Source organism: Corapipo altera, unplaced genomic scaffold (genome assembly GCF_003945725.1).
Source record: "Corapipo altera isolate COAL_440 unplaced genomic scaffold, ASM394572v1 104, whole genome shotgun sequence".
NCBI classification, from domain to species: domain Eukaryota; kingdom Metazoa; phylum Chordata; class Aves; order Passeriformes; family Pipridae; genus Corapipo; species Corapipo altera.
Genome location: NW_020884920.1, coordinates 6,126,091 through 6,140,575, shown reverse-complemented (window position 1 = coordinate 6,140,575; position 14,485 = coordinate 6,126,091). Strand labels below are relative to the sequence as shown.

Here is a 14,485-nt window from a genome sequence, read left to right as displayed (position 1 = left end):
CTTAAGAGCTGAGGGTGTTCGCAGCTTCCTCAGGGGGAGGGGAAAAAATTTTATAGGTTTTAAACAATTTGTTCCCCCACTTATTGGGAATTTCTGTCCAAAAAATGCCTCAGTACAACCTGTATCCAGCCCCTGACAATCCTCTTTCCCCCAGGGAGGAGAGCCTGGAGGAGAAAGAGGGATATAGATATAGATATATAGATATATAAAATAATCTTTGCTGTCATTGCTTTACAGAATGAGAGCAGGAGAGCCTGGTCTGCCCTTCAGTGCAGACTTTAGATCTAAGCTAGAAAAAGTACAATACTAAGCACTAAACACCTCAAAGACTAGGAAAACACTAGTTGATTGATGGTTTATTGTATAGCATTGCACCAGTAATCAAGATAAATTATCTTCAGTGAATCATCCCATCAGAGTCTCTGTGGAGTTTGAACAGATCTGGATCAAAAAGCAGTTCATGAAATGAGTAAATGCAACTTTGGGGATCTCTCAGCTGCGTTGCTGGGCCGTGTTCTGCTTCTTTTACAGTGGCCAGTGACTCAAATCCCTGAGTTGTCCCACTGTTTCACAGATCCCAGTGGGATTCCTTAGAAGGAAAGCCCCTGGTAGAGGTGGGCCTGGTGTTATTGCCCTGTCAGAGCACTCAGCACTGCTGGTACTACATGGAGTAAATTGCTAGTAAATACCCTTGGGGCTTCTTTGGGCTGAAAAATACCAGTTCTCCTTTTACTGCCCAGCCTCAAAAATAATAATCCTGTTCTGTGCTGGTACCAAATGGAGGAGTTCTCTTCCTTTCCCAGGTTTCTGCTTTTCCAGCAGGGAATTTCCCAGCACCATTGTGTTGCAGGGTGGTGGAGATGAAGGAGGGATGGGGTGGGTGTGGTGCTGAGGGGGGGCTCAGAGCAGTCCCTGCAGCAGCAAGGTCCCCATGGTGACAGCCAGCACATGGATGAGGCAAGAGGACAGTCTGGGTCCTGAATCTGAGGGGAGAACACAAATAATGGGATTATCCAGGTGCAGGGCAGGTGTGAGCTGAGAGGGCAGTGGAATTCAGGTATCCCAGCGGAACCCATGTGTCAGGACAGCACTTCTCAGCCCCCTGTGCCATTGCCTGTAGCTGCTCCTTGGGCACTGGCCTGCCCCAGGTGTGACTGTCCCCAGGCTGAGCCATCCTGACTCACCAGCACAAGGCAGGAGTGAATCCCCAGGGTCACTAAAGCTACAGGGGCAGCTCTGCCAGAGCAAAGGAGCTCAGACTTCAGTGCTTGCACTCAGGAGCACCACATGCAGCTAAAACAGGGAAGGTCAAACCCGGGCAGAGAGCAGCCCAGGGATTAGCAGGAGCAGGATTCCTCCAGGATTTCTCCAGGATTCCTCCAGGATTATTCCAGCTTTCTGCAATGCTGGGGGCTGGGGGGGCTTGGAGACACCTCAGGGTGCTCCTGGGCAGACCTGAGAGCTTGCAGGACCTGAGGCAGCTCCAGGGGCTGCACAGACACGTCACTGCCCGTGAAGCCAGGACTGAATCCAGCAGGAACGAGGTGGATCATCTGCTCACTGCTGAAGACCTCAGCCTTGCCAGCATTCCTAAGCTTCTCCCGCCTTGGAACATTCCCACCTTACCAGGCTTGGGCTGCAGGTTGATGTGTCCATTGGATGTTGGTCGTGGTGACTCTGGTACAGCTCCAGGGGTTGGTTTGGTGGCCTCACTCCTGGTGGTGGTGGAGGAAGGGCTGGGGAATCCCGGGGGGGCACTGGTCGGGCAGGGCACTGTGGTGGTCTCGGGCGTGGAGGAGATGATGCTCTTTTGGGTGGAGATGGTGGAGCTGGGAATTGGGGTGGGCTTGTGGGGAGGGGGACTTGTGCCTGGGGCAGTGGGAGCAGAGGTGGAGAGAGGGACAGGGCGGGCAGTGCTGTGGGTGGCAGTGGGTGCAGAGGGGGAGTGAGGGACAGGAGGGGCAGTGCTGTGGATGGCAGTGGGAAAAGAGGTGGGATTAGGGACAGGAGTGCTGGGAGCACTGGGGGTGCTCAGGGTGATGGTGGTGTGGGTGGCAGTGGCTGCAGAGGTGGGATTAGGGACAGGGGTGGCAGTGCTGTGGGTGCTGGGGATGACAGTGCTGTGGGTGGCAGTGGGAGCAGAGGTGGGATTAGGGACAGGGGTGGCAGTGGGAGCAGAGGTGGGATTTGGGACAGGGGTGCTGGCAGCACTGTGGGTGCCAGGGATGACAGTGCTGTGGGTGGCAGGAGCAGGGTGGGTGGTCCCCCCGGGTGCTGGGGTGTTCACAGGCACCAGAGGGGAGCTGGTGCTGTGGGTGGTACCAGCTGGGTCAGTGCCAACACTGGTGCTGGTGGTGGCCCTGGAGGTGACAGCAGGGACTGGGACGGAACTGGGAGAGGTGGTGTTGGGGTTGACAGGGGCCAGGGTGGTGGGGAGGAGGGGGACAGGGGATGGAGTGGCCTTATTTGTGGTGGGAAACTGGTGGGTGGAGCAGGGGGGGGCGATGGAGGTGGTGGTCAGAGTGGGATGGGCAGTGGGGGTGGCAGTGGAGGTGGCAGTGGGGGTGGTAGGGGGACTCTCAGTGGAGGGGGGACTGTTGTTTAGGGGGGTTGGGCTGAGAGCACTCGGAGTGGGGGTCTGGAGGGGGACTGTACTTGACTGGGTGGTCAGGGGGGTGGTAGTGGCAACAGGGGTGGGGACAGTGGGGAGGGTGGTGGGCACAGGGCCAGAGCCAGTGGAGGTGGCACTGGCTGGAGTGGTGGGATGAGGAGGGGTGGAGACAGTGGGGAGGGTGATGGAAGTGGAGACAGTGGCTCTGGAGGTGACACTGGCTGGGGTAGTGGAGTAAGGAGGGGTGGGGACAGTGGCTGTGGGGGTGACAATGTCTGGGGTGGTGGGGCAAGGACGGGTGGGGACAGTTGGGAGGGTGGTGGGCACAGGGCTGGAGGCTGTGGAGGTGACACTGGCTGTGGTGGGGGCAGCAGGGGTGGTTGTCCCCGTGGGGTCCTCCATCCCTCCCTGCAGGCCGATTCCCAGGACACGGTCCAGCTCCCTCTGGAACTGTCTTTCCACCCAGCCCATCACCAAGGGCTCGTTCTCAGCTTTCTTCAGCTCAGGGAGGTTTTTCCCAAGCAAGTTTTTCACGTCCATGACACTGAGTTTCTGCAACACACACACACACACAACACCCCCTTTGTTCATCCTCACCGCTGGCATCACCCCGAAATGCTTTTCTAGTGGGGCTGCAGAGCAAGGAAAAACTTCCAAAGGAAACTTTACACAGGTAAAAAAGTGGAGAATTGGTGATTTGATGGGATTCAGGCCTCAGACCCCCTGCTCAGCCCTGGGGCAGCCCTGCCCTGCAGAGGGGAGAGGGGCAGGGGCTGTACCTGCAGTTCCTCGGGATTTAGGGAGAGGAAGGTGTCCATATCCATGTCTATGGCCACGCCAGCATTGGCCAAGTCTTTCAGGTCATCTGCTGGAGCTCCACCTTAAAGAGAGCACATGGGGCACCTGGATGTGTACAAACCATCCCAACTCCTCTGGGGAGCCTTTGGAGGCTGCCAGACCTGTCCTAGCATGGCCAAACCTCCCTGGATGAGGAAGAGACAGCGGGCCTTGTGGTGGGAGTGAGGGGGAAGGTGGAAGCACCTACCCAGGTATGGCCGGAGCCGGCAGTAATACGCGCTGGGGGTGTCGGCCAGGCCAGCAAAGGCCTCCCGAGCCTTCCTGTAGAGCAGCTCCTTCTTGGCTTGGGAGCAGGCAGAAATGTTTAACTGCCCAGCAGTCCTAGAAGGGAGGGTCACAGCTCAGAGAGGGGCAGCACCCCAACCCACAGCCCAAGTGTTCTGTTGGCTGGGGGAGCTGTGTGGGGCTTCCCCACTCACGGTGCTGGGGCTCCAGCAGGAGCTGGGAGTGGGAGCAGTGATCCCACCCTGCTGCCTGGGAGTGGGCAGAGCCAACCAAAGCAGAACTGGGGGGTTTCCATCCCAGCACCCCCTTCCCCACGGTCCCAGGGGACTCGCAGGACTACCCAGCGCCCCTCAGAAGAGCCTCACCCGATTGCTTGGGCGGGGATTTGCTCCATCTGCACCTCCCGCAGGTTGCACAGGCGGCTGCCCCCGATGGCCTGGAGCAGGGGCCCGGTCAAGGTGCCCCCCAGGGTCAGGTACCTGCTGAGCAGCTGCTGCACCTGCGGAGCACAGGGCACGTGGTGGGACACAGGGGGGGCAGGAAGATGCTCCTGTTAAAGGTGTGCTGCCAAACACACCTTCGCCCTAAGCCAGGCTGGGGCATGGGCTGGGTCAGTTTGGGTTCCCCAGCATTCATCCCCCACTGCTGCCATGGATTTACCTGGGAATCATCCCACTCCCCTCCTGAGGGGTCAAGCAGGGCTGCCAGTGTGTCACTGGATGTCACTGACCACTGACTGATCTCCTCCTCCGAGTACTGGCGGGCCAGCAGTCCCAGGCGCCTCAGCTGCTCCTCCGGGATCCCCGACGGGTAAGTCTGTGGGGCCAGGCCAGGGGGGCAGAAACCAGGGTGAGGGAAGGGAAAATAGGGTGGGAATGGGTGCAGAGGACTCACTCGGGCGACTTCACCCCCACATCCATTGATACCCGTTCCTGCAGCAGGTCCTGCCCATCTCGGGCTGTGCCCATCCTGCTGAGGGGCTGCTGGGATCTCCTGCCCTGTGTCACCCCTTACCTGGTCCACCTTTTCTTTCATGACCTTGTAGTACTCCACGGTGAATGGTATGTCCAGCAGAGCCTCCAGGTTTTCAATTAAGACATCGTTGCTCAGGCACAGATTGAACTCCTCAGGGCTGTAATCCAGGAATAACAGGGGGTTCATGGCAATGGTGGTGGCAGTGATGGGCTCGGACAGGCAGCCTGTGGGTGAGGAGTTGTGTCAGGCAGATGGTGTGTCCCCCTTCCCACCTGGCCCTGGTCCTGCCTCGGGGCTCAGAGCCCCTTGGAAGAGCCCTGGTGAATGAACAGGGAATCGCAATAATGTGGTTCGAGCCACTGTGGATCCTCCTCCCATCCCCTGGATCCCCAGCCCATGAAGCCTGATTTGCTTTCATTCCTTAAAGTTCATGGGGATGTTTTTGCAGCCCACTTGCACTTTGCCCTGTTAAAGGCAACTACAAACTCTCCAGATCACCTACATGAGCATCCTCTGATCTTGTAGCGTCCTCCACATGGTGCTGACCCTGCCTGGGGAATATCCCACCCTGTCCCACTGCTTCCCAGCTGCTGCTGCCATACTCCTGCTCCCAGGTAAGAGCAACCCCCCCCAGTGTTCTGTAAGGTCCTTTCCCCACCTCCCCAGTTACTTTATGGGAATCCCACAGCTTTCTGCCTGGTCCTGTGCCTCCCCACTCCTGGCAGTACCCAGATGCCCACCAGCACAGGGGCATTTTTCCTCTGCCCAAGAGCTCTGAGCTGGTCTGGACTGGGCAACACTCACGGTCCGTGCTCCGCTTCAGCCTGGGATGAGATGAAGCTGCTCGGGGGAAGCTCCCGCTGTACCTGAGTCAGCCCCATAAAGGAAAGGGAATTCTTGGTGTGTTTGTGCTCCAGGAGGAGCCAAAGCAACCGGAATCCCTGCCCGGGCACAGGCACGGGACCGGCTGCGCGAGGCTGTAAATCCTCCCCAGCCCAGGGACCCGTCACAGCAGCCAGGCGTGGATGTGGGAGCAATCAAACACACTGCCCAGACCCCCCAAAACCCAGAGCCCCAGCCGGGGCTGTGCTTACCCAGGGTGCTGCTCTGCAGTGGACAGGACAGCTCCAATGACCAGGGCAGCCTGGGGACAGGATGAGAGATGTTCAGCCCAGGCAAAGAGTGGGAAGAAGTGATTTTAGATGCAGGGAATGAGATCTGACCTGGCTGAAGGCTGCCCTGGTGGCATGTGGGGACAAAAGCCACCACAGCCACTCTCAGGAGTGGGGACCCTTCAGTGGGTCTGTCCCTGTTTCCCCAGAGCCAGGGGCGGGGGGGGGAGCCCATCAGGGTGCCAGCCCTTGGTTTGGGAGCAGGGCAGGGAAGCTGCTGGGCAGTGGGTGAGTGAGGGATGGGATGGGACAGGGACAGGCCATGGGCTGCCCAGGGGGACAGCAGGCAGGTGACAGCAGTGCCTCCCTGCAGCTGAGGGATGGAGGAACCATGGCAGCTCCGGCACCTCCGGCACCAGCTGAGAAGTTTGGGAAGGCCCTGGAGCATTGGGAGCCAGCGGAGCCGGGGGAGACTCACCACTGCAGCTTTCACCAGGTTTGTGGAGACACCTGCAAGGAAGCAGGAGCAGGTTAGGAACCATCCATGGATGTATGTACAGGTGGTCAGGGGATGTTCCACAGCTGGTCCAGGTTTAAAGCCTGGGAAGAGCCTTTTCTTTGACAATTTAATGATGTTCACTTAAACCTCTTTGCAGAGAGCAGCCCCCAGCCCAGGCACCCCGGGGTCCCTCTGGCTGGGTTTGGAAGGCAAAAAGGGAGAAATCTGTCCCTGGAAATCTGTCCCTGTCCTTGGGAAAAATCTCCCACTGCCTGTGGATGCTGAGGGGAGAAGGAGACAGGGGGCAGGGAGTACCAAAGTCGAGCAGGATGGGGATGAGGAGCAGCACAGGCTGGAGCATCCCTGGCATTGGGGGTGGATGGGGGTCCCAAAGCAGCTTTAGGGGCACAAGATGTCACTCACGGAGGCAGAGGGCGATGGCAGCCGGGGCTGGGGCTGCCCACACCATGGTGCTGGTGCTGGGGCTCCGCCCTTGGCGCGAGTCCGAAGGGTCGTGTCCGACACTCGGGGTTGTTGGAGGGTGCTGGGGGTCCTGCAGCCAATTCTCTCACCCAGCAGTGGGGCTGGAGCCTTGTCCCACACTCAGGGTCAGTGCCTGGGGATGGTACCGGGAATCCTGCAGCTGATTCTCTCACCCAACACTGAGGCTGGAGCCGTGTCCCACCCCTGGGGTTCTTAGAAGGTGTTGGGGGTCCTGCAGCCGATTCCCTCACCCAGAGCTGAGGTTGGAGCTGTGGGATCAGGGCAGGTCAGCGTCCCCACCCATGCCCTGTGCTGCCTGCACAGACCCCCCCACAGCCAAGGGAGAGATTTAAATTCCTATATAACGAAAAACAGGATTTAATTCTCCACCCATCATTAAAAGAAACTCCACAATAACTTGTCTTCCCTGACACCCAGTGCCCTGCTCCTGCCTGTGCCCTGCAGGGACGGGGTCCCCCTCCATCCCCCACATCCACATGGGACTGGGAGAAATCCGGTGTAGCCCAGGGGAGGAGCCCTAGCAGGTGTTTCCCTCCCGCTGTTCCCCCCTCCACACCTCTAACCTGGATCACCCCCGATGGAAAATCCATCCCTGCTCCCAAAATCCCCCCGCTGAGCCCAGTGCTGCCCACAGTTATCTCCGTTCGAACTCAATGCAAGATCAATGCAAGGAATTTTTCCCCTGAGGCTCATTTTGTTCCCCAAATCCCACCGTGGCCGTGCCGAGCCGTTCTCCTCCTCTCCGTCCGGGGGGATCTGGCTCCGTGGCGAGGTCTCAGCCGGGCAGGTCCTCTCCCCCCGCGGGGCCGGGGATGGGCAGCGCCGGCAGCGCTCTGCACTTATCTGTGCGGGGTGGGGATGTTGCTCCCGACAGGGGTGTGACGGGGCAGTTTCTCAACAGTGTTTTGTCAGGCTCCTTCCCTTCTCCCTGGTATTGGTTTTGTTTCCTTTTTTTTCTTTCCCCCCCCCCCGTAAAGGAAACTTTGAACTTCTGGTTCAGCTGAAGCCAAAATGAATCCAGAGGGAGTTAAATCCTCCATGCTGGTGATTTCTGTGCTCCTGAGGGAGATAAAGGTGCTCCCAGGGAGTGGGAAACCTTTTGAGCTGTTCAGGGGTTTATTTTACAGGGTAACTGAGGTGCAGAACAGACGAGTTCTCAGTGATGGGCTCAGCACCCTCTGGGAGCTGCTTCCCTCCCATCCATCCTTTTTCCATCAACCATGGATAATCCCATTCCCTCTTTTACAGCTTTCTCCCTGATCATGCTCCGAAATGCCATCCAGCACGTGCCATGAAGGAGACCAAAAAGAAAGGAAACAAATCCTTGCTGAGGGTGTGGGATGACAGCCTGGAGGAGCCTGATGCCGTGAGCACAAACGTTATCTGAGCGTTTATCCCGGGAAAAGGGAAGGGCCAGAGTAGCTGGAGTGGGTGGCTGGGCTGGCAGCAAGGCTGCACCCCCTTCTCAGAGAGATTTGGGGCTCCCAGACTTCTCCGAGGGTCCCTGGAGCTGCTGGCACAGTGCCAAGGGGGGTTGCCACACTCCCCCCCTCCCCCAGTGCTCCCAGTTGTGTCCTGTCCCCAGCCCCGTCCCCCAACCGGTCCTGCAGCCCCGGGGCTCGGCCGCCGCCCGCGGGTGTTGCTGGTTTCTATTTTGGAAGGATTTACTGTAAAAATAGCTCCTGTTGCAGTGGTAAAATTACAGAAACTTGTTTGCTATGAGGATGCTGGTGGGACACGGCCCCTGCCCCGGGCTGGCTGGGCAGGGGTGGCTGGAGCAGGAGGGCAGGGACACACTGGAGCCCCTTTGCAGGTCACCAAGTCCACTGTGTCCCCACAGAGCTTAAAACTGACCCTGAAACACCCTCAGGAGCTGACACAGGAGGATCCACCCCAAACTTGAACGTGCCAAAGAACATCTGCCCAAGTCCCTTCCTTGGGACCTCAGCGGGTCAGGTGTGGGCTCTGACTGCAGGATGAGTGAGGAGCATTGACAGAGTCCTGGAATGATTTGGGTTAGAAGGTACATTAAGCCCATCCAGTCCCACCCCCTGCCATGGGCAGGGACACCTTCCACTGGCCCAGGTTGCTCCAAGCCCTGTCCAACCTGCCCTTGGACACTTGCAGGGATGGGGCAGCCACAGCTTCTCTGGGCAACCTGTGCCAGGGCCTCCCCACCCTCTCAGGGAAGAATTCCTTCCCAATATCCCATCTATCCCTGCCCTCTGGCAGTGTGAAGCCATTCCCCCTCACTTCGTCCCTCCATCCCTTGTCCCAAGTCCCTCTCCAGCTCTCCTGGAGCCCCTTTAGGCACTAGAATGGGTTCTCAGGTCTCCCTGGAGCCTTCTCTTCTCCAGGTGAACACCCCCAGCTCTCCCAGCCTGGCTCCAGAGCAGAGGGGCTCCAGCCCTGGGAGCATCCAATCATCAGGAGTGACAGCAGCTTTCCCTGTGCACCCCCTAAACCCTGTCAGCCCCAGGGCTGCTCCCCACCTCCTTGCCAGGGAAAGACACAATGTTCCCAAAATAGGAGCTTTTCTCCTCTGCCTGGGGCAATCCCAGCTGGCAGGGACGGGCAGGGGACAGGATGTGGCACCGACATCTGCCCCAGCTGCCTCCACCATCCTCGGTCACCTCTGTTCCTAAACCCGGGAGGGCTCTGGGGTCGCTCATCCCGGTGGTTTTGGCCGGGAATTCCAGCAGGGGGAGGATGGACCCCGCGGTGCGGTGCTCACACAGCAGGCTGGCCGGGCTGGAGCCCCGGGGCCGGTCCCGTCGGGCCGGTCCGGGCTCATTCCTGGAAGCCCCCGGAGCCGCGTTGGATTGAGAGACAGGGGGCGAAGGGCAGAGACACGTTTAATACAGTGAGAGGCAACAACACGGGTACTGCCAAGTGCACAGAACATCACAACACACACCCCAGCACTGGGGGATTCGCAGCCAACGCCCCGTGGCAGTGCCGGCAGAGAGGACGGAGCAGGACGGGATGCCGGGAAGGGCACCTGGAAAACACTCTCTGCAGGGTAAGGAAAACACCTATTTATCTCTGGTCTCCGTGGTGTTGGGTATAAGTGCAGCACACGAAGGCTGATGGGTGCTGGGGAGGGGGCTCCTCCACACAGCCCCCAGCAGGGATGGTCCATCAGTGTCCCCATGTCCCACCCCAGTGATCCACCCCATCCCGGATGTTCCCAGTGGGAGGGGCAGGCTGTGTCCCACCTGTGACATGTAAATCTCCCCTGGCACTTTTCAGCACCTCCCGTGCACGTCACCCCCCTTCATTCTTTGGCAAACAGGTTCATGACAGCAATTTACAGCTCCGGGACCTGCCCGCGGCTGCCTCTCCCTTCCCGGCCACTCCTGGGACATGGGATGGGCAGGGAGGGGGCTTGGGAGGAAGGAGATGGGTCTCCTGCTCCTCCAACCCACCCCGAGCCCTCTGCCACCAGCTCTGGAGCCCAGGGCTGGCACCTCAGAGCCATCCCCACCAAGACACAAAAGCACAGTGAACTTGCACCCAGGGACACAAGGGATGGGTGATGCAATTCCCCCCAGGATTTTGGTGTGTTCACCCGCAGGGAGAGAGCTGTGACATTTTATTCCCCCTCAGAGTGGGAATCTCAGTTGTGTGAAACCCCTGTCAGGTGCATTTTCCATGGGATGGGGCTGGTGGGGTGACAACAGCCCTGGGCACGCGCTGATGTGCCGACACCCCCGGGATGGGGATGTGTGTGCAGTGGGCTCCAGCCCCTCTGTCCCTCCCCAGCTGTCCTGTTCTCCTCATTTCCAAATGTCCTCTAAGGGCTGGAGAGGATGATCAGGGTGGGAAAAGGAAAGCAAAGCAGGATGACCAGCAAAGCAAGGGCACTTCCAGAGAAACTCTTCTTGGAATCTTGCAAGGCTGAGCTGAGCTGAGCGGAGCTGAGCCACCACATCAGTCTTTCTTTCAGCTTCATCCATTTCCTACTGCTCCAGAGCCTTCCCAAACTGTCCACCCAAAGGACCTGCCTCTGGCACCCTCTGGAAACCTGCCAGCCAGGAGCCACACCATGGGACCAGGAGCCTCACCATGGGATCAAGCCAGGACTCGTCCAGGTGAGCAGCAAGGGGCTCGTGTCCTGTGACCTGTCTCAGCAGGGGTTACACCCACACCCAGGATAAAAGCAGGAAAGGCAATGCCAGTAGAAGGAATAATAAAATCCATTAAAAAAGCTTTGGGCTGCTGGCTCTCCGACCACAGAAATACTAAAAATACCTCATTTCTGAGACCACCCGTATTTTACAACCCCTAAAAGACTAGATTCTTCCCCTAGAAAATTGAAAAAGGTTTAAAATCCGTTTGTATCAACCCTCCAACCTTCACCAAACCTTTAAAAACCCCATGGGAGGGCTGAGGGAGGAAGGGAGCGCGGGGCAGGGATGGGCAGCACTTTGGTGCCAGGCAGGGACCTCTCCTGTGCCCATCCCTGCACATTTCCATGGGCCAAACACCTGGAGCACCCCAAAACTGGGGGGCTGTTGGTGCCCCCAGCTTCTGCTCCAGCCCCTCAATGTCCCACCTCCCACACGTGTGCCAGTGAGTGCAGCAGCTGGAGTGAAGGGAATGGGAATGGGGGACATGGACACCAAAGCTGCTCGTGGGATGTCCTCCCCTCCCTGGGCTGGGCTGCACTTCAGCATCCAAGCACGGAGGGTTTGTGGGAATGTCATGGCACAGGCACTGTCTGTGCTGCCCTGGCTGGGCCCGAGCCCCAGGACAGGGATGGGAAGCTTTGGGGTCACTCTAAGCTGGTGTGTGACACTGACTCTGCTGCTGAGGCCTGGAACTGGGGAAGGGGCATCCCATGGCCAGCTGGACGATGGACATTAAAAACCAAACCCACCCTAACCGCTGAACAATGTGCCTAATCCAGCCCCGTGAGTGAGGGAAGCCTTGGCATACAGGAGGTGCAGGCGTGGAGTCAGCGCTGGGCTCCGAGGGGACCCACTGGGACAAAGATGGAGCCGGAAACGCAGGGATGTGGCTCGTGCTCACTCCAGAGCCCACTCTGCCAACCACTGCTGGCACCGCGCCCGCTGCTCCTCCGGCTCCGCGCTCCCGGCTTCGCTCCGGGGCTGCTCCTCCTCCGCACCACCACCCACGGCCTCCTGGCCCTGCTGCTCCTGCTCCTCCTGCGTCACCTTGTCCTTGAGCTCCTGGATGGTGTCCTCCAGCCGGCGGGTGACGCGCTGGGGCTCCCAGTTGCCGTCCATGGCGGGGACGAAGGGGTCGGGCGCGCACACCTCGATGAGCTCCCCGCGCGCGGGGATGCGCAGGTAGTAGGCGTGGAGCATCATCCTGTAGGGGCTGCTGTCCTGGCCCAGGCTGTACGTGAAGTCCCCCACGATGGGGTGACCAATGGCACTGCAGTGAACCCGCAGCTGGTGAGTCCGCCCTGGGGAGAGCAGGAGTGGAGGGATCATGGACAGGTTATCCCTGAATCCCTCCTTCAGCGTGTGAGGTGACAACGCACCAGGTAACACTTGTCCCCCCTGAGCCCAGCGGTTCTCAGCTTCCCTCATCCCTTTGCAGGCTCTGCTTCCACGTCAGAGCCCCCCAGAGCTGCTGCCCTGACCCCAACCCTCACCTGTCAGGGGCTGCAGCAGCACTTTGGTCACGGGGTCTCCGCTGTAGGATCCGTGCTCCAGCACGATCAGCTCCGACTGGCAAGGCTTGGGATTTTCACAGCCTGCAACGAGATCCAAAGGGGGTTTGTCATCCCCCAGCGAGGCTCAAGGGGTCTGGGCAGTGCAGGGAAGGGGGGCTCACCCTCTGTCCCGTCGATGCACATCATGTGGGTCCTGCCCTCCGTGGTGTTCTTCCCGATGGCATAGCGGATCGTCATCCGGCTCTGGCTGACGTGGCCCCTCACCTGGGGGCAGAAAGGGGGTTCAAACTGAGCCCTGGCACATGCTCCTCACCAACCCCTCAGTGCCAGGAATCATGGAATCACAGAATGGGAAAGGTTGGTAGAGTCCACAGTGGGGACGCCCGGTCCAACCTCCCTGCTCCAGCAGAGTTTTCCTAGAGTACGTGGCACAGAATCGTGTCCAGATGGATGCAAGAAGCAGACCAAGCTGCAATTCATAGAATCACAGAGTCTTGGAATGGTTTGGGTTGGAAGGGACGTTAAAGCCCATCCAGTTCCAGTTCCAACCCATTGGCAGGAACATCTTCCACTAGACCAGGTTGCTCCAAGCCCCATCCAACCTGGCCTTGGACGATTCCAGGGGCAGCCGCAACCTGTGCCAGAACCTCACCACCCTCACAGGGGAAATTCCTTCCCAATATCCCATCTAACCCCACCCTCTGGCAGTGGGAAGCCATTCCCCCTTGTTCTGTTCCTCCATCCCTTGTCCCAAGTCCCTCTCCAGCTCTCCTGGAGTCCCTTTAAAGCACTGGAAGGGGCTCTCAGGTCTCCTTGGAGCATTCCCTTCTCCAGGCTGAACCCCAGCTCCCTCAGCCTCCCAGCAGAGGTGCTCAGCCCACCCAGAAGGGCAGCCCCGAGCAGGCCCAGGCTCACCAGGGCGAGGTAGGCTTTGGTCACCAGCCGCTCCTTGAAACACTTGTAGGCGCTTCCCGCCGCCGCCTTGTTGAGGGCGACACACAGGGCCCCGCTGGTGGAGAAATCCAGCTGGTGGCAGAACCTGGGGAGGAGACAGGGGCACAGGAACATCCTGGGGAACTTGTGAGTGCCCCCAGCCGAGGGCACAGCCCGGGTGGGTGCCTGGCCACTCACCTGAAGCCGTAGTAGGTGTCGGGGTCGGCGAGCTCGGGGAAGCGGTGCCGGAGCTGGCTCTGCAGGGTCAGTGTCTCGTACCACATCTTGCTGTCGATGCGGATGTCCCAGTGCTTGTTGACCACGATGAAGTCGGAGCTCTGGTACAGGATGGACAGGTTGTCGATGGTGCCCGGCTCCATGGCCAGCGCCCTGCGGGAGTGACATGGGAATTGGGGTGAGAGGGGTGGGTGTCACAGGGGTGGGACAGCACCCTGGGCAGTGACAGGACCCAGGCAGGGCAGGCTGGGAGCAGGGTAGGGAGTGGGGCACCCCATAGGACTGAGGTGGTCTGTGGTACCAGTCACCCTGCACAGGACCAGAGCAACACCACTGTCACCCTGCTCGGCCCAGTGACACCAGTGTCACCCAGCATGGGTCCCTCAGCCTCATCAGTGTCGGGCTGTGTGAGTCCCAGAGCAACACCGCTGTTACCCTGCTGGGCCTAGAGGGACACCAGTGTCACCCAGCATGTCCTGGTGTCACACTGATGTCACCCTGCGTGTCCCGCAGCCTCACCGGTGTCACACCGATGTCACCCTCCCCGCTGGAGCCGAGCCGCGATCCCGGCGGCTCCGGTTGGGTGCACGGGGCGCTGGGGAGGGGACACGGGACGCGACGGCGGGGACACGGCGGAAGGGACACAGACACTGGGGAGGGGACACTGGGGAGGGGACCCGGGAGAGGGGACCCGCGCCGCTCTGAGACCTCAGCCCCGCTCCCGCCCCCGCCCCACCTGCGGCGCCGTCCCGGGCGCTCCCGGGGCGGCCGCGGCTACATCGCCTCCATCGGCCCGGGCCGCGCGCCGCGTCCAATCAGCGCCGCCCCCGCCGGCCCGGGCCGAGCGTCGCGTCCAATCAGTGTCGCCCCCGCCGGCCCGGTCC

At 59.8% G+C, this 14,485-nt stretch overlaps 2 protein-coding genes across 4 annotated transcripts; both read right to left on the bottom strand.

The window, feature by feature from the left end:
• Positions 1–837: 837 nt before the first annotated feature.
• LOC113953342 (mucin-2-like) lies at positions 838–6,749 on the bottom strand. The gene is made up of 9 exons (XM_027656387.1): positions 6,704–6,749; positions 4,709–4,893; positions 4,355–4,510; positions 4,060–4,193; positions 3,657–3,790; positions 3,391–3,491; positions 2,964–3,163; positions 1,627–2,699; positions 838–983 (listed from the first exon to the last, which is right to left on the bottom strand). Exons 1-9 carry the CDS (start codon positions 6,747–6,749, stop codon positions 901–903), a joined length of 2,112 nt encoding a protein of 703 aa, XP_027512188.1. The 3' UTR covers positions 838–900.
• Positions 6,750–9,621: 2,872 nt separating this feature from the next.
• RPUSD1 (RNA pseudouridine synthase domain containing 1) lies at positions 9,622–14,422 on the bottom strand. 3 transcript variants are annotated; one of them, XM_027656714.1, is made up of 7 exons: positions 14,338–14,422; positions 13,563–13,754; positions 13,347–13,470; positions 12,593–12,695; positions 12,411–12,512; positions 11,965–12,218; positions 9,622–10,908 (listed from the first exon to the last, which is right to left on the bottom strand). In XM_027656714.1, exons 2-7 carry the CDS (start codon positions 13,742–13,744, stop codon positions 10,747–10,749), a joined length of 927 nt encoding a protein of 308 aa, XP_027512515.1. In that variant the 5' UTR covers positions 13,745–13,754; positions 14,338–14,422; the 3' UTR covers positions 9,622–10,746. The 3 variants fall into 3 exon arrangements, 2 of the variants coding, with proteins under 2 accessions (XP_027512515.1, XP_027512516.1); XR_003529895.1 differs by having other exon boundaries at positions 10,832–10,908; positions 11,667–12,218; XM_027656715.1 differs by having other exon boundaries at positions 10,790–12,218.
• Between the last annotated feature and the right edge of the window lie 63 nt (positions 14,423–14,485).

Coding starts and splice junctions, on each gene's coding strand:
- LOC113953342 (XM_027656387.1), bottom strand. CDS start 6,749: ATGGTGTGGGCAGCCCCAGCCCCGGCTGCCATCGCCCTCTGCCTCC. Junction 3,791..4,059: donor ATCCCCGCCCAAGCAATCGG/GTGAGGCTCTTC, acceptor CCTCCCTTCTAG/GACTGCTGGGCAGTTAAACA. Junction 3,492..3,656: donor CCGGCTCCGGCCATACCTGG/GTAGGTGCTTCC, acceptor GCTCTCTTTAAG/GTGGAGCTCCAGCAGATGAC.
- RPUSD1 (XM_027656714.1), bottom strand. CDS start 13,744: ATGGAGCCGGGCACCATCGACAACCTGTCCATCCTGTACCAGAGCTCC. Junction 13,471..13,562: donor GACACCTACTACGGCTTCAG/GTGAGTGGCCAG, acceptor TCTCCTCCCCAG/GTTCTGCCACCAGCTGGATT. Junction 10,909..11,964: donor TCCAGGAGCTCAAGGACAAG/GTGACGCAGGAG, acceptor CTGCTGAGACAG/GTCACAGGACACGAGCCCCT.